This window comes from Hemicordylus capensis, chromosome 1 (genome assembly GCF_027244095.1).
Source record: "Hemicordylus capensis ecotype Gifberg chromosome 1, rHemCap1.1.pri, whole genome shotgun sequence".
In the NCBI taxonomy this organism is placed as follows: domain Eukaryota; kingdom Metazoa; phylum Chordata; class Lepidosauria; order Squamata; family Cordylidae; genus Hemicordylus; species Hemicordylus capensis.
The window spans coordinates 76,659,547-76,677,748 of record NC_069657.1 but is presented as its reverse complement, the minus strand read 5'-3'; the positions used below and the strand labels follow the sequence as shown (position 1 = coordinate 76,677,748).

The 18,202-nt window shown below is 46.9% G+C and overlaps 1 protein-coding gene across 17 annotated transcripts in view; it reads left to right on the top strand.

The window, feature by feature from the left end:
- RGS6 (regulator of G protein signaling 6) overlaps positions 1 to 18,202 on the top strand; it is a 390,873-nt gene that overhangs the window by 11,075 nt on the left and 361,596 nt on the right. For 16 of the 17 annotated variants that reach the window (XR_008308931.1, XR_008308962.1, XR_008308953.1 and 13 more), the window contains one exon: positions 15,294 to 15,389. Coding sequence is in view for 11 of the 17 variants with exons in the window: in XM_053256820.1 (XP_053112795.1) it covers positions 15,315 to 15,389 (75 nt within the window). In the remaining 6 variants the exon portion in view is untranslated. Of the gene's footprint in view, positions 1 to 14,034; positions 14,283 to 15,293; positions 15,390 to 18,202 lie in introns of those variants that run through there. The other variant, XM_053256580.1, reaches the window with a different exon arrangement.

Here is an 18,202-nt window from a genome sequence, read left to right as displayed (position 1 = left end):
GGCCACTCTGAGAAGAGCAGCTGCACACTTGCATGCAGAAGGTTCCAAGTTCCCTCCCTGGCACCTCCAAGATAGGTCTGAGAGCAGTGTTCTCTCTAATTTTTCCCATCTGTGTGTGGAATGAGGTTTGTTCTGGGTGGCAGTATCAAGGCAGTGTGTATGCATGTGCATTCAGAGTGGGGCCTTCCTGATTCAATCTGAGCGGGATCTAAAATTAACTGAGCGGACATCAGAAAATGTGTGAGCATGCACACGCATTAGAGGGAACAGTGGCTGAGAGAGACTGCTGCCTGCAACCATGGAGAAGCTGCTGCCAGTCTAGACAATACTGAGCTAGATGGACCAATGGTCTGACTTGATATGTGGCAGCTGCCTATGTTCCTATCTACCTTGCATTACTGTAGGGTTTGTGTCCCAGTTCAAATTTGGGTGCAACTTGTCATGACTAATGACATGATTATAGTTGGATCAAGGTGTTTGAATTTTAAGGTAAAGATTAAACACACACTTCCAATTTAATCTGCCATGTCAGTCGCTCCATTTTTATAACTCATATATATATATATATGGAATGCATCCTAAGCATTAAAGGTGAAATGTTCCATACTGTACTGACTTGGGTCTTAACATTATTTAAAAATGTATATTATATGCCTGAAGTTCAGCAGTGCATTTAAAGCCTTCTGTCCACAGGCACAACATAATGGATCTCGTTCCTTGAATCTCCTTGCTAAATTATGATTAAACTATTTAGAGTCTGCCAATATTGACTTTATTTTTACATGGTCTGATGCTTTTCCTAATGTCTTCTCTATTAGCAAAAGTAATGGCAAATGTTCCCTTTCTTCTTCTTCCCTCAATTCTAATTAAGGGTATGCAGTCATGATGGAGTTCAATTTGTCTCTTGTATTTTGAATTTCTGGAAAAGAATAACTTCCTGTATCTTTCGAAAGAAGTAATATTTATGGTCAAGTCAATGAATATTGACTCAGCCATGTTTCTGTCCCGTCCCCCCCGCCCCCAAAAAGCAACCTGCACCACACATCTGCATCATGCAACTAATCCTGGCTGAGCAATAAAGTAATAGTGATGGCTTGGAACACTAGTATTATCTGTAAAACATTGTCAAAGTATATGGGAGTGGGGGAAATAAAGAGATGGGTACTTTAAAAAAAATGTCCAGCCAATTCTTTGTGGACTTACTTGGAAATAAGTCAAACACAAAATTCAGTGTTTATGCTTAAGATTACAGCATTAGGATCCAGGCAGAAGGAGTAGCCTGCTTCCGGGTCTTTGCAGCCACTTTTGGATCATTGGTTACCGGGCTCCTATATTTTTTGTAACCTTGAATGTGTGACTCGTCAGATTGGTGTTCCTCATTCGTTTGCTCTACATACCTCGTGCTTTGGCTCTCCAGATTCTGAAATACACATTTGATTGACTGCTTTTGAATAGATTAATAGCAGTGTTCCCTCTAACAGGGATTCCCAGATGTTGTTGACTAAAACTCTCATAATTTCCAAGCAAAAACCATTGCAGCTGCGGATTCTGGGAGTTGTAGTCAACAACGTCTGGGAATCCCTGTTAGAGGGAACACTGATGACCAGCATTTCTCCCACACATAGTCACCTCCTACTTCCATTGCCTCGGTGTTTGCAGGTGGTAATGTAACTTATTCAAATATGTGTTCTAAAACCCCATATGTACTATGAGTAGGGAACTCCTGATTGACTTAGGTTGCCTGTGGGGAGTATTTGTTAGAGAACTGGACAGGGGCGTAGCAAGGTTGGAGTGGGCCCAGAGACAAGATTTTAAAATGGGCCCCTTGCTGATATACACACACAAACACACTTCACAATATATAGTGCACATACACTCACACCCCCATTATGAATACGGTGAATATCTAGTTCACAGGGGCGGATCCAGCAGGAAATTACAGGGGGTGCAACAAGAATTCCCTCCCCCCTAAAAGATTCCACCTCTATATAAATATTGGGGCTTGGATTTTCTCTCTCTTGCAAATTCACTATGCCAGGGTGTGTCAAACTAAAATTTGGTGGTGGGCCAGATTAGATTCTGATGCACCTCTGGTGAGCCACACATAGCCTTGCACCCACCTCACACCACCTAAATTCCTCCTCCTCTCTGCTCTTTCTCTCATTCCTTTTCCTTTTCTCCCCCCTCTTAAATTAGCTGAATTCACTATTTTTTACACTGAAATACACCCAGGGGAAGATTTATTTATTTATTTTTAGAAGAAATTCGGAACATACCTGCTAATGCCAGCTTTTTGCATGAAAAATCCAATCACTCTTCTTCTCTCCCTTACAAAGGTGTTGCTAGGTACCTAAAAGATCCCAGGGTGCAACACGGGTGGGCGGAGAGTCATGTGATGTGCATCTGGGGGGCCCCTTGAGGCAGTGGGGCCCCGAGACAACTGTCTCCCCTTGCCTAATGGTAGTTACGCCCCTGGAACTGGAGAATGGTACCATTATGACCTAAAAGAATGCTCATTCTTTTATGTCGTGCCTTGAGCTTTAAGATCTTCCAAGAAGGTTTGCACCATCAAGCAGCAACAAGGACAAGAGCAGACATTCTCAACCTTGGGTCCTAGATGTTGTTGGACAATCGATCTAGTGGCCTTTGGCAGTTGTGGCTGGGGTTGATAGGAATTGTTGTCCAACGGTGTCTGGGGACCCAGGGTTAAGAAAGTCTTGTTTAGAGCTTTCTTGATCATAGTGCCCTAACTCCTGAGCTTTCTGCTTATGCAGTTTGTCTAGCCAATTCACTGTTCTTTTTTAGAAAATTAGTAAAAACTGCCCTCTTTAGAAGGGCTGTTTCCTTCATGTGAAAGGCCTTGGCATAGGACTTTGCCTGCAGATTGTGAGATAAGTGCAGTTTTATTATTTCTGTTACATATTTGGATTTATTTAAAAATATTTCAAATTGCATTGGTTTTGCACTCTGCATTTTGTATTTTGTTTGATGTTTTGTAAGCCTCTTCTAGGGCTTCATTGTGGAGTGCAGTAGATCCCAGATAGGCCTCTAATGGATGACTTCTTGGCTGGCCATCATGTACCCTTCACCCATTGATCTGCATGCCAGATGCCTAAGGTCCATCACTCCCCTAAGCATGCCCAAGAGGCCAGAAAGCCCACCAAGAGGCTTGTGAACAATGCAGGCATGAATTTCTCTAAGAGCACTGCCCGTTTAAGGCCTTTCCATTCTCTGCTGAGCAAAGGGGGTTGGGTCGTCATCAGTGTCAGCACCTCAATATAAAGTCTCAGCTGAGAAATGTGCCCTGTTGAAGCATTTTGTCTGTTGCCTCCGAGCCGTTTCTGGTCTTGCAGATCTTGACTCTGTTTGTTGCCTAGTCCACACAAATGGAAGATGAACTGTTAAAATGTGTTTGGGAGATACAAGAGCTGTCTTTAGCTGTCTGAAGGACTGTCATATAGAAGAGAGAGTGAATTTGTTGCTCGTGAGGGCAGGGCTAGAACCAATAGGTTGCAATTAGAAGGAAGCTGATTCAGGTTAGACAGGAGGAGGAATTTCCTAACTTCAAGAGCTGTTCCACAGTGGAACAGTCTGCTTTGCACAATGGTGGGAACTTCTTGCTGGACAGTCATCTTTCAGGGATGCTGTAACCAATTTCTGCACTAAGCAGGAGGTTAAGACCTTCAAGGTACCTTCCCATTCTAAAGTTTTATAGTTCTATGACTCTTTATTCTGGTAGGCCAAACAGTGCTTTCAGCACAGGCATTTTCAATGTTTTGTGAAGATAAGATGAAACCATTTTGAGATGCTTTTGGCTTAGAGGTTTATTATTTTTTGCTCTTGATTTCCCTGAAATTATCAGTTTTAAAATATCACTTGTTGGTGTGATTTCATTGTATTCCTAAAAAATAAATAAATAAATTAAGGCATGTTTCTATCCTAAATGGAACTTCCAACTATTGGAATGGATAAATGAGACTGTTCTTGGATGGTGTTTTCAACAAACGTTCCCAAAGCGGCTTACATAGATAAATAAATAAAATAAAATGGCTCCCTGTCCCCAAAGAGCTCACAATCTTAAAAAAAGAAACAGAAGATAGACTCTAGCAACAGCCACTGGAGGGCTGTGTTGGGGGTGGATAGGGCCATTTGCTCTCCCTCTGCTAAATAAAGAGAATCACCATTTTAAAAAGATGCCTCTTTGCTCAGTTAGCAAGGCACCTTTTAAAAGTGAATGACCCACTGCTTGCTCTCAATATCAATGACAGCTTGCAGGCCACTGCTACTCACTGGCTAGCATTGGACCAGTTAAACTTTCTCATTATGCCTGACTGGAACAGGACCCATGAGAATGGGAAACGTCCATCAGAAACCAGGCAGGATTTAAATGGAGAGCAGGCTCTCCTCCTTGACTACATTAGTCTTAATGAATTGAAGAGCTGCTGGTTGTGATGGAGCACCTGGCTGACTAAATAATTATAGCATGACATTGTGATATTGCTTCACTGCATGCTAAGCTTTCCTGACAAAGCTGTAGTTTAGAGATTCAGCATTCCTGATGCAAACTCAGTCTGTCAAATCTGCAGTGAATTCATGGCTGGCTGATGACTCATTCACTATTTGGTTGTGTTCTGTTGTTCCTGAATGATACTGCGGCCTTCAGGAATCCATTTCAGAGCAGCCCCCAAACCAAGTGGAGTTCTGTCATCTGGCCCACTCTTCTCCCTTCTGTAACAAACGGGCTTAGTTTCACACTGCAGGTGGAGGAGCCAGGGCTGAAGCAGTGGGCAAGTGACATGATGGCTGCCGCCTCCTCTCTCACTGCATGAGGAAATGCTACGGGCTCTTGCAGATCCCTGATCTGCAACCTGGCAGTTCCATCCGGCATCCTGCACACCTGTGCAGAGATCATGTGAGAAGGGATTTCAAGTATCCTGTGTTAAAAAAAAAAAGTTCTGTTAGTAGCCACAACATGATTTGTCGTAAAATCCCCACAAGTTTTACTGCTCATCACCCCTGCCCTGTGTACTATTAGAAGAGGGACCTCTCTGGAAGTTGTGTCTATATAGTCCCACTGGAGTTTGATAGCAGCTCTCTGATATGTAACATTTAAGGAAAAACCCCATCAAGAAAAAATATGCACGCGCTCTCTCTCTCATTCATATATATATATATATATATATATATATATATATATATAGTCAAAAATATCACTTGTCAAAGTTGTCCTGTGCACAGGAAGGATGCTTGATGCAAAATGCTAGTCTCTCTCTTGCTAATCTCTCCCTGCTCTCAGTAGTGCTTCACAGTGGCAAGGCAGACATGGAAAAAAGACAGCACTTGTTTCTCACTAGCATTTCTAGCTCTTAGGCTGGAATGCAAAGCACACTTTTTAGGGAGGAAGTTCCTGCACTGAACTTGGTGTGACTTACTTCTGAGTAAACTGTTATGACTGTTGGCCATAATGACATTTGTAAGGTGGGTTGCTGGTTGTTAATCCAGGATGGTGGTGAGTTGGTGTTTCAACAGTGAGAGCTAATGGTTAGGAGATAGTTCAGAATCTCTCTGTCATTTTAAATTAGTTGATGGTTCCTCTCTAGCTGAGGGCGTGCGTGTGTGAGAGCGAGAGCGAGAGAGAGAAAGAGAGAGAGAGGGGTGGGGGAGAGAGAAAATACCTGTGCTAACTGAACAAAGTGTAATCTAAAGGTAGAATCGCCACCTTTTAGCAAGGGGAGAGCAACTGGCCCTATCCAGCTGGGCACAGCATCCTTCCAGTGGCAATTGCTGGTATCTGCCTTATGTTTACTTTAGATTGTGAGCCCTTTGGGGACAGGGGGCCATTTTATTTATGTATTTTTCTTTGTAAACCATTTTGTGAACTTTGGTTGGAGAGTATATAAATATTTGTAGTAGCAGAATGAGGGAAGCTTCAAACATTAGGTTAGGATATGTCAAGACTGGTCACAACGTCGGAATCCACTAATCCCGTCATATACGAAACTAGAAAGGAAGTAGGCACTTATGGGGATAGGAACAGTTTTGTGGGGATAGGAACATGGGGAGTTGCCATATACTGAGTCAGACCATTAGTCCATCTAGCTCAGTATTGTCTACACAGACTGGCAGCGGCTTCTCTAAGGTTGCAGGCAGGAATCTCAGCTCCATCTTGGAGCTGCCAGGGAGGGAACTTGGAACCTACAGTGAGGGAAATAAGTATTTGATCCCCTGCTGATTTTGTCCATTTGCCCTCTGACACAGAAATGACCAGGCTATAGTTGGAATGGTAGGTTTATTGTAGCTGTGAGAGACAGAATAACAACAAACAAACCCTCAAAAGCCTAGTGCCCAAAAGTCAGCGATGGATTTGCATTGTAGTGAGGGAAATAAGTATTCGATCCCTTCACAAAAGATTTCTTAGTACTTGGTGGCAAAACCCTTGTTGGCAATCACAGAGGTCAGACGTTTCTTGTAGTTGGCCACCAGGTTTGCACACAACCCAGGAGGGATGTTGTCCCACTCCTCTTTGCAGATCCTCTCCAAGTCAGAAAGGTTTCGAGGCTGATGTTTGGCAACCCAAACCTTCAGCTCCCTCCACAGATTTTCTATGGGATTAAGGTCTGGAGACTGGCTGGGCCACTCCAGGACCTTCATGTGCTTCTTCTTGAGCCACTCCTTTGTTGCCTTGGCTGTGTGTTTTGGGTCATTGTCATGCTGGAATACCCATCCACGACCCATTCTCAATGCCCTGGCTGAGGGAAGGAGGTGCTCATCCAAGATCTGACGGTACATGGTCCCGTCCATCGTCCCTTCGATGCGGTGAAGGTGTCCTGTCCCCTTAGCAGAAAAACGCCCCCAAAGCATAATGTGTCCACCTCCATGTTTGACGGTGGGGATGGTGTTCTTGGGCTCATAGGCAGCATTCCTCCTCCTCCACACATGGCGAGTTGAGTTGATGCCAAAGAGCTCGATTTTGGTCTCATCTGACCACAACACTTTCGCCCAGTTCTCCTCTGGATCATTCAGATGTGCATTGGCAAACTGCAGACGGGCCTGTACATGTGCTGCCTTGAGCAGGGGGACCTTGCGGGCACTGCAAGATTTCAGTCCTTCACGGCGTAGTGTGTTACCAATTGTTTTCTTGGTGACTATGGTTCCAGCTGCCCTGAGATCATTGACAAGTTCCCCCTGTGTAGTTCTGGGCTGCTTTGTCACCGTTCTCATGATCATTGCAACTCCACGAGGTGAGATCTTGCATGGAGCCCCAGACCGAGGGAGATTGACAGTTATTTTGTGTTTCTTCCATTTGCGAGTTATCGTGCCAACTGTAGTCACCTTCTCACCAAGCTGCTTGGCGATAGTCTTGTAGCCCAGTCCAGCCTTGTGCAGGTCTACAACCTTGTCCCTGACATCCTTCGACAGCTCTTTGGTCTTGGGCGTGGTGGTGAGTTTGGAAGCTGAGTGATTGCTTGCTTCTATGGACAGGTGTCTTTTATACAGGTACTGTAACAAGCTGGGATTAGGAGCACTCCCTTACAGAGGGTGTTCCTCATCTCAGCTCGTTACCTGCATATAGTGAAAAGACACCTGGGAGCCTGAAATCTTGCTGGTTGATAGGGGATCGAATACTTATTTCCCTCACTACAATGCAAATCCATCGCTGACTTTTGGGCACTGGGCTTTTGAGGGTTTGTTTGTTGTTATTCTGTCTCTCACAGCTACAATAAACCTACCATTCCAATTATAGCCTGGTCATTTCTGTGTCAGAGGGCAAACGGACAAAATCAGCAGGGGATCAAATACTTATTTCCTTCACTGTATATGCTCTTCCCAGAGCAGCTCCATCCCCTAAGTGGGATATTTTATAGCGCTCACACATCAAGACTCCCATTCATATGCAACCAGGGCAGACCTTGCTTAGCTAAGGGGACAAATCATGCTTGCTACCACAGGACCAGCTTGTGGGCAGGATGAGTGGGGCAGGATGAGTGAGTTTACGCTCTCAGGGCTGAGGGAGGTTGTGTGAAACATGGCTTCAACTTTGATTCAATACAACATCTGACCAGAGAATGAGAACTAGAATAGTAAATTGCTGGGAAGAGGAAGAAAGAGCTAGGTTTTAGATAGTGTTGGCTTAATCTGCAGGTTGCCCAAGTTGCTGTATGAAGATTTGGTTGTATAGGTTTCCCCCCTGTGCTGGAGCTCATCATTTTGGGTTAGGAACTGAGCATGCTCGGATGACAGGACTGAGGTTATTGTAGTTTCAACTTCCTGCCTCCGGGAGGCGCCTAGACCCCAGTTCCAGTCCTGTCTTCGCTAGGAACACAGCTAACCAAGATAGCTCTTGAACTTTTAGACTATTCAGGTTCTTTTCTACTTTTTTACTTACCCCCCTTTTCCCTCCCCACTGGTTTGCCTTAGATTGTGTGGGGTGCGGAGCAACGAAGTTTTATTTTCACTACTACCTAATTCTAAACCAATCCTTTTCCAGTTCCAATTGGACCAATTTGGCATAGGGTTTGTTTCTTTGAGTCTTTTCAGTTTCGATTTCCATTCATCTCCCATATGGAAAGAGCACAAGCTGAGGACCTTTTGGGGGCTCCCCTTTCCAAAAGGCTCCCCTTGCAGGCACAGTCTATCCCCTCTCAGCCTCTTAGGGCAAAAACTCTTTCCCCCGCTCTGCCTGGTCCCCCTCCAACCGCAGAGGTAGCGGGCATGTCCACAGCAGCTGTGTTCCCGCGCAAAGCTGCAAAGAAAACAAAACACATCAAAGACACCATGCAGCAGCCCCAAAAGAAAAGATTGCCCGGCGCACCTCAGCGAGCGCCTTATCAAAGATATCTGCCAATGCACTAAATCACACTCTAAAACGAGCATGGCACAGAGCAGAAGGGGGTGGATGACGAGGGCCCTGGGGGCTCCTCCCTGGCATCTGCTGCGCTCGCCACTGGGGAGATTGGTGTTGAGGGGGAACTGGCTGTTCTGCGCTACCCCCACACACTACGTACTGCCTTGAATTTACCACCTGTGTTGACAACAGTGGAACCCATGCACCCTAGACTTCCCAGAAGGTGGTTGTCATCTTTCTCCCCAGATTCCAGTCCAGACCACAGCCTGGGTCCAGTCCTGCTTGGTGGCTCCCTCCACATATACCCGTGTACGTGACTCACGGCACTCCCCCTCCCACCCCGGGCCGCCAAGAGCCAGAGCAAGCTCTTCCCTCATCATTTCAGGCAGCGTCGGCTGCCTGATAGGAGGTTTTCCCCCTTTCTCTCCATCCAGAGAGGGAGAGAAAGGGGGAAATGTTCTATCGGGCAGTCTGTGCTGCCTGAAATAACTAACAGACCGTTCACCCAGGCTCTCAGTGGCCCGGGCATGGGAGGGGGGAGTTCGCTCTGGGCTCTTATGGAACTTGGGGCTTGGCAGCCTCTTTTATTGGCAGCCCGGGTTCTTTGAACCCGTTCGCACAATGGTGGCTACGCCCCTGCTCCAGTCCTAGGAGGGAAGTCATCCCACCATCTGAGCATGGCCTTTTCCTACAACAAAAATCAAAGGCCAAACATAAAAGAAATACCCACTCCTCCTCCTCCTCCTCTTCTTCAAAACAACCTCATCCCCTCCCTCCTCCCAAACCGCCCACTCTACCCCAACCCACCCATTCTGCCTCATCTTCCCCCTTTGGTGGGCCCTAATGAACTGGCTCCTGTTGACCCAAAATGTGAGACGAACTCAGACCCTGATTTTCCATCCCACCAAGACAGATCCGACACGGAAGAGGGGGAATTGTCAAGAGAAGAGGTGCCTCATCCCCCACCCTTTTTTCCACAGCCTTTTTCCACAGCCGGATTTGACGTCCTATTGGTCAAAGCTAAGAGGGCTAAACATGATGTGGCTGCGGCAGAGTCGGTTTCTGATACTCCCGTCCGGGACCAAAAGGTTTTCCCTGCTGCTGAGTCTTCATCTCCCACGGTTCAGTTCCCCAGTACTTTTCTAAAGATCATGCTGGCAGAATGGCAAAATCCAGCCTCCTCCAAGCCAGTAGGCAGCTATCCCCCAAAACTACACCCTACCACAGGATGTAACCTCAGACTTCGCACCAGTAACCTCCCTGCATTGATGCACTAGTCACGCAAATGGTTTCCAGGGTGATCCTGACCAATGAAGGCCATGATCAACTGCAGTTGCCAGAGGACAGGAAGTGTGACTCCTACCTTTAAAAGATACACGAAGCATCGGCAATGGTCATCAAAGCTGCCACTTAACTCTTTCCCCCCGGGCCTCTGTTTTTTGGGCCAAAGAACTTATTGCCTTAATTCCCCCTGAAAATGTCAAACTCCACTAAAACTTTAATAAACTTTCTAAAGCTCAACCCTTACGGCCGACTCCAGCCTGGATGGTCTGCAACAGGCTTCTAGGTCTATGGCGGCCAAGGTGACAGTGCGCAGATCCCTATGGCTTAGGTCTTGGCAAGTTGATTCTAAATCTAAGATAGCTCTCATGGCTTCCCCCTTCTTGGGGTCAGAACTTTTTGGCCCACCTTTGGAGCCCATCTTGGTAGAAACCAAAGATAAAAATAAGGCCATGCTGTCGACACATAGGGACCCCCACAATACATTTCACTACTCATCTCAGCCTTCTTCGGCCTCTTTGTCCTTTCACCCATTCAGGCAGTACAGATCCTTCCCCCCCAGCCTGGGGAGAGAATTATGTAACACTGGCTTCAGGGGATCAGGATGCCGCCAGTGGCAACAGCGTTTCAGAGGCCAAAATAGATTTCAAGGTTTCCGTGGACCGTCCTCCAGCTTCCAGAAGAACAGGAAGCAATGACACTGGACAGGTAGGGGGCAGATTATTCCTCTTTGCGCTCACCTTGATGTGTACCACCCAAGACCAATGAGTGCTAGACACTGTTTCCCTAGGCTACTCCATAGAATTTACTACCACCCCACTGGATTCCTTCATGGTAACTCCACAATTCTCCAAGTCAGCCAAATGTTGCCTGATGACTGAGGCCATATGTTATCTTCTTCAGATTCAGGCGTTTGAACAAGTACCAAACACAGAAGAATGCTCCGGTGTCTCCTTGCTGTTATTTCTGGTCCCTGCAAAAAATACATCATGGAGGGCAGTATTGGGCCTCAAACGACTGAACAAGTTTGTCACAAAGAAAAAGTTCAAGATGAAGTCCCTACACTCCCATCAAGGAGGCCATTCAACCTCAAGACTTCCTGGAATTGGTGGACCTGTCCAATGCATACCTACATGTCTCCATCTGCCCCCCCCCACTCCACAGGTGGTACTTGTGATTTGCCTACGAAGATTACCACTTTCAATACAGGGCCCTCCCCTTTTGGCCTCTCATCAGTGCCAGGGGTCTTTATGAAGATCATGGTCGCCCTGATAGCCCATCTTCACCTACAGGGGGTGCACATTTACCCGTTACTCAACGACTTCTTCATCCAGGCCCCTTCTCTCACAACACAGCCCAAGATTTGGTATCATTACCCAATGACCAGAAGGTTAAAATCACCTCCCTGCTTTGGCCGCTCCTCTGATCCACGACGGCAGACCTTATGTTCCTCTCACAGGTCCTGGGATCCATGGTGGCTTGCATGAGTGCACACCCTGGTCCAGGTGGCACTCATGCCACCTCCAGTGGTTTCTTCTGCCCCATCAAGATGACATGGCGGGCACACACAAACTGGTTGTTCTTCCCAGACAAGTGCACCAATCCTTCGTGTGGTAGATTTCCTTGGCCATGAACAAAGGCCTCCCACTGACTATTCTGTATTGGATCACAGTAACTATGGATGCCAGTCTGAAGGGCGGGGGCACCCACTGCCTAGGCATTCTGGCCCAGGGATTCTGGACACAAGCAGACGCAAACAAGAGCATTGACTTCTTGGAACTTGGAAGTTCCAAGAAGAACTGGGATTTCCAACATCTCCTTCAGGGGTGTCATGTTCTCAGGACAGACAACATCACTACGAAGGCTCACATAAACCACCAGGGTGTCGCGAGGTCATAGGCTCTGATGACAGAGACAGACCGACTGCTCCAGTGGGCAGAAGTGAACCTACTGTCCATCACCTCAGAACACTTAAGTGGGTGGAGAATGACCAAGCTGACTGGCTCAGCTGACTGTGGATCCGGTGGAATGGGCTCTTTACCCGTAGGTCTTCAAGATGATCACAGCACATCATCTTGGCAAACCGTTATTGGACCTCTGGTGCAAACCCTTAGTGGACCTCTTTATGTCTGCAATAAACCACCAACTTTGGCGCTTCTTCTTCTGGTACCATTCTCCAGGGGCTGAAGCCATTGACACTCTCACTGCCAGCTAGCCACGGGGTCCCCTCTTCGCCTTCCCGCCAACAGCCATCATCACCAAGGTAATTGGGAAACTGCTCAGGGAACAGGCCCACCTCTCCAACCTGGTCAGCCTCTCCACAAGGCCTCCATTGGGCCTCCCAGTCCTCAGGGATCTCCTGTCAGAGGGACCTATCTTTCATCCAGACCCAGAGTGGTTCCAATTCTGCGCCTTGCTGTTGAATGTGCCAGACTAGCGGCCAAAGGCTACGTGATCCAGGTTCAAGATTCCATCCTTGCATCTTTCAGACCTTCCACACAGCAGATTTATTAGGCCACATGGGCACCGTTCTCACAATGGGCTTGAAGGAAACAGTTGAATTCATTCACAGCAGGAGTACTGGATGTTCTGGCATTCCTTCAGGCAGGCGTAGACCTTTGTTTACGACCCAGTACCGTCAGGCGACAGGCCTCAGAGTTGGCCTCTGTGTTGGACATTTCCAAACCCAGGTTATCCTCTCTACACTCACATGTCTCCAGGTTTCTTAAGGGAGCCTCTAATCTCACACCTCCCCCCACCACCCCCAACGTTTCCATTCCTGGAACCTGAACAGGGTCCTAAATGCACTAGCCCAACCTCCGTTTGAGCCCTTTCCTACCACTAACCTCAAACTTCTCTCCTATAAGGTTATCTTCCTTGTGGCCATCGCATCGGCCAGCAGAGTATCAGAGTTGGGGGCTCTCTCCATTCAGAAAGAATTGTCTATTCCAGCTAGTACTAAAACTGGACCCCACATTTATCCCCAAGGTCAACTCCTCCTTCCACTGCTCACAGGATATTGTACTCCCATCCTTCTGTCCTAATCCCATTCATGAAAAAGAAAAGACATGGCACAAACTAGATGTACACAGGGCTCTGCGCACCTACATCCGTTGCACAAGATAGTTTCACAAGTCTGACTCCCTCTTTGTATCCTTCCTTCTTTCCTGCCTCGATGGGCCTTAAAGTGTCCTAGACCACCTTGGCCCGCTGGCTGAAGGAGTGCATCTGCATCACATATAGGATGCTCAATCTGCCTATACCAGGGGGAATCACAGCCCACTCCACGCACAGCACTGTGACTTCAGTGGCCTTCTCTGCACAGACCCCCTTGTCTGACATCTGTAAAGCCACTACATGGCAATCTCTTACTCCCTTTGTTAAACACTATAAAATATCCTCCTTCCACACACTGCAGGTGGCTTTCGGATGTTGGGTGCTCCAGCAAGTTGTTTAGGTACATCTCCCTCCCTTGTTCAGTCTGCTTGGGCATGCTCCAGCACAGGGGGAAAAGGAATATTGGTCTTACCTGTGAAGGGTCTTCTCCCCCTTTGTCTGGAGCTCATCAGGACCACGCAGATGTACAGGGAGCTTCCCTGTCTTAAGTTGTGGAACGGTGTTCAACTTAACCAGTTTTGGGTGGAGCCGTATCCTTGGGCTCCTAGTTGCTAGCTGCTTCTCCTTACCTTGTATATATTTGCCCTTTGTCCAATTAACCTTCTCTGCTTTATCACCTTTGAGTTATAACTGCTCTTTCTATATAGTTCTACTACCGAGCTCTCTCCTGCATTTTCTCTGCCACTCCTTGCTACACTCCTGGAACTGGGGTCTAGGCGTCTCCTAGTGGCAGGAAGTTGAAACTACAATGACCTCAGTCCTGTCTTCTGAGCATGCTCAGTTCCTAACCCATACTGATGAGTGCCAGACACAGGGAAAAAGAACCCTTCACAGCTAAGACCAATGCTCCTTTCTGTTGTATATTTGTAAATTCAAGTCTTGTAATTGCAAGACTTGCTTTTTGGGCGGTATACAGATGTGTTAAAAATAAATAAATAAAGCAAATATTACAAAGACCCTCTTTAAAGCTTCCAGTACAATTTCAGGCAAAGAAAACGAAACCTTGTTGATCTGTTCCTGGAACTTCTCATTGCTCAGGGTAATGGGCAGCATCTATATATTTAATTTTCTTAGCCGGCATGCGTGTCCTCCTGGATTTGGCGACAGAACTCTTGCGACACATTGCGAGAGTTCCGGCCTTGGGGCCTGGGCGAGACTTGAAGTGAAAGAAAAAATGGAGGCGGCGGCAGTGGACTGCAAAATGGCCAGAGGAGGTGGCGGTGGGACGGCCACCTCAGCTGGGCGCTGGAAGGCACCGGGGGCGGGACGGCCTGGCCTTGCCAGGCTGTCCAGAGTAAGGAGGCGGCGGCAGACTCGGCTGGTTGCTGGAAGGTGCTGGGGGCGGGACAGCCTGGCCTGGCCAGGCCGTCCAGGGAAAGGAGGCGGCGGCCTCGGCTGGGTGCTGGAAGGCGCCGGGGGCGGGACGGCCTGTCCTGTCTAGGCCGTCCAGGGAAAGGAGGCGTTGGCGGCTTAACGGGGCGCTGGGAGGTGGCAGCAGCATGGGCTGGCCCATCCCGGGTGGGGTGGCGGTGGCCCGGCTTGGCCGCCAGGAGCAGGAGGCAGCGATGGGACGGTCAGGCGAGGGGAGAGGAGGAGAGCCAGCAAGGGGGCGGGGAAGCGAGTGGGGTAGCTGCCCTGTGTGGTGAGTGTCGGGAAGGGGGGAGGGGAGTGGGAAAGAAAGTGGAGCAGGGGGAGGGGGGAAAAGAGGGGAGCAGGGGGAGGGGAAAGAGAGGGGGGAGGGGCAGGAGGGAGGGGGGCAAGAGAGAGTGGGACAGGATGTGGGGGGGAACAGCCGGCCCCAAAGAGCGCACAGATGCTCTGTGCGGGTCGGCTAGTGTAACAATAATATGTTTAGGACTGGGTTGACAGTCTGCTCCTTCATCAATCAGATCAAAATATTTTTCTCTCGTATATTTTGGGCATTGTGGAATAAGAATGCAGAGCACACTTCTTTGTTTTACCTGTTGTGCCTCTGAATTTGATTTTGCAATTTATCCTCCTACAGAAGCATATCTGGACATTCTATTAAATTCTGTTCTTCCCTTTGCAGCGTGGATAAGAACAGTTAATCATGGCCCAGGGATCCAGTGACATGGAAACAGCTGATCAAGAGGAGAGCTCCCCAAACATGATTGTTTACCGAAAGGTAAGGCATTTAGAGTTATCTAACTACTGTGCCAACTTCTGGACCAGCTTATGAAATATTTACACCTTCAAAGAAACCCTGCTTTTCAGACGGATTCCTAAGATAAATTTCTGCCATTCAAATTACAGACTTTGAGGTTTTTTCTTGCCTTCTCTATACTTGAATCCACTTAATTGAAAATTCTGAGAGGAATTTACTATATCATCTGCTACCGTTAAAATGGGTTTAGTAGGTTGGTTGTATATGTTGCTTTGCTATAATACTTGTTAGCTGCCCCATAACAAATTGCTTTCTAGGTGGTTCACAACACAATTAAAACATCCAATTAAACACAAATTGCAATTAAAAATACATTAGAAAGACGAACAAAGAACAAAGTGATTACACCAGGCGAGTTTCACTGGGGAGCCTATGGGGTGCCATCACTGCAAAGGCCCTCTCCCTAGTAACCACCCACTTCACGTCATTTAGCAAGGAAACTCAGAGCAGGGCCTCCAAAGAAGATTTTAAGGTCCGAATCAGGACACATGGACAAGGCACTCCAGGAACATAGGAAGCTGCCTTCTACTGAGTCAGGCCATTGGTCCATCTAGCTCAGAATTGTCTGCATAGACAAGCAGCAGCTTATCCAAGGTTGTAGGCAGGAATCTCTCCCAGCCCTGTCTTGAAGATGGGAGGGAACTTGGAACCTTCTGCATGTGAGGATGCAGGTGCTCTTTCCATTATTCCTATGGGAAACAGAGTTAGTTTCCAGAATGGAGGAAACATGCTTTAAAAAAGCAAAAAACAAACAAACCAAAACCCATGACATTTTTTACTGTACCATGCTCCAAGGGGTCTGCATGTGCCAAGGAATTCCCCCCAAAACTGCAAACAATTGAGGGAAAATTTTTAAAGGTTTTTAAAAAGAAATGAGCCACAAAATGGCTCCTGTGAACAAAATGGTGGCTGGAAGTGACCTCTGCTGTCACTTCTGGCCCTCTAGGCACCAAAGATAAGTGGGTTTTAACCTTTTTGTATCCACAGATAATGAAATTGGGTGTAAATGAGACACCTGCGGATACATGAAACTGGAGATTGTGAATCTGCGAATAGCGAGGTTTCCATGTATACTAGAAATGTAGTCAGCACAAACCACTGTACAAAAAACTTAAAATAATCCCTTCAGCTATTTATGAATGTGACTGCTATGGAAATGTTTTGACTCATGCTTTCATGAAACTATTATTTCAGTGTCCTACCAGAAGAAAGCAAAAAAAATGCTAAAATGAGTTGATGCACATAATATTCAAATGGTGTTTTAATAGTGATCATGAAATCCATTAGGCTGTGTCCACGTGATCTCTGATATAATGCTACAGCACTAAAGTAGAACTTGGGGGCGGGGGGAGAAAAAGGCAACAATTGGAATAAGGCCTCTTCACTACTCTTCCACCTGCACTGACTGACATACTTCAGGAAGTTCCATGCACATTGTAACGTAACATGAGCACGTGCACTCTTGTGCAAATGGAGACATTGTGCAAATGAAGTTGCGTGATATCACAGCCATTGTTCTAGTAGCCATAGTATTTCCCAGCTGCCTTCATGCAATTTCTGCATTTGCATACTTGCACATAACTGCATGCACATTATGTTGCAATGCACACGACATCTTACACACTATGACAGCCACTTATCTTTATAGCTTCCTGTCTGACATTTGGACTACCAGCCATTAGTATGGGCACTTTCTTGCTGGTAACTAGATTGCTGTATCAGCATGCCTGACATGCAACCCACCATCCCTTGGAAGTCCCCCTTTGCAATATGGAATCATGGTCATAAGCAGAACTTTCGAAAAGGCATCTGCTTAAGGTATGAAGCAAACTTAAGAAGACTTAGCCATTTGCTTAATTCATGAACATAAGAACAGCTCTGCTGGATCAGGCACAAGGCCCATCTAGTCCAGCATCCATCCTGTTTCACACAGTGGCCCACCAGATGCCACTGGAAGCCTACAGGCGGGAGTTGTGGGCATGCCCTCTCTCCTGCTGTTACTCCCCTGCAACTGGTACTCAGAGGCATCTTATTGCGCTTAGACTAGTAGCCATTGATAGACCTCTCCTCCATGAAGTTATCCAAACCTCTCTTAAAGCCATCCAGGTTGTTGGCTGTCACCACATCTTGTGGCAGGGAATTCCACAAGTTGATTATGCGTTGTGTGAAAAATTACCTCCATTTGTTGGTCCTAGATTTCCTGGCAATCAGTTTCATGGGATGACCCCTCGTTCTAGTGTTATGGGAGAGGGAGAAGAATTTCTCTCTATCCACTTTCTCCACACCATGCATGATTTTATAGACCTCTATCATGTCTCCCGACAGTCGTCTCTTTTCTAAACTGAATAGCCACAGGTGTTGTAGCCTTACCTCCTGCTTGCAACAAGCACAGTCCTGCCCTGCAACCTAGCTTTAAGTAAAGGCTTAGTCAGCTATATATAATGGGAGAAGGCATTACTTTGAAAGCATCCTCACACCAACGTGTCAGGCCTAAACAATTTACTCTGAACGAGTAAATTGTCGACATGGGAGCTGTTTTTACATGGAGCTCATTCCAGCAAACTCCTCCCTAGGTGGTGCAGTCCCAGTGGTTGATTTCAAAAGAAACCTGAAACTGTGGTTTGTGCTAAGCATAGTTAGGAACATACAACTATGGTTTAGATCTGCTTTTCAATTTCTTTCCCTCATCTGCTCAGGACTGTGCTCAAGATTTCTCTCTTTTCCATGGTGCAGCAGCCTCTTCAGGCAGAGCAATGACCCTAACTGTGGTTTGT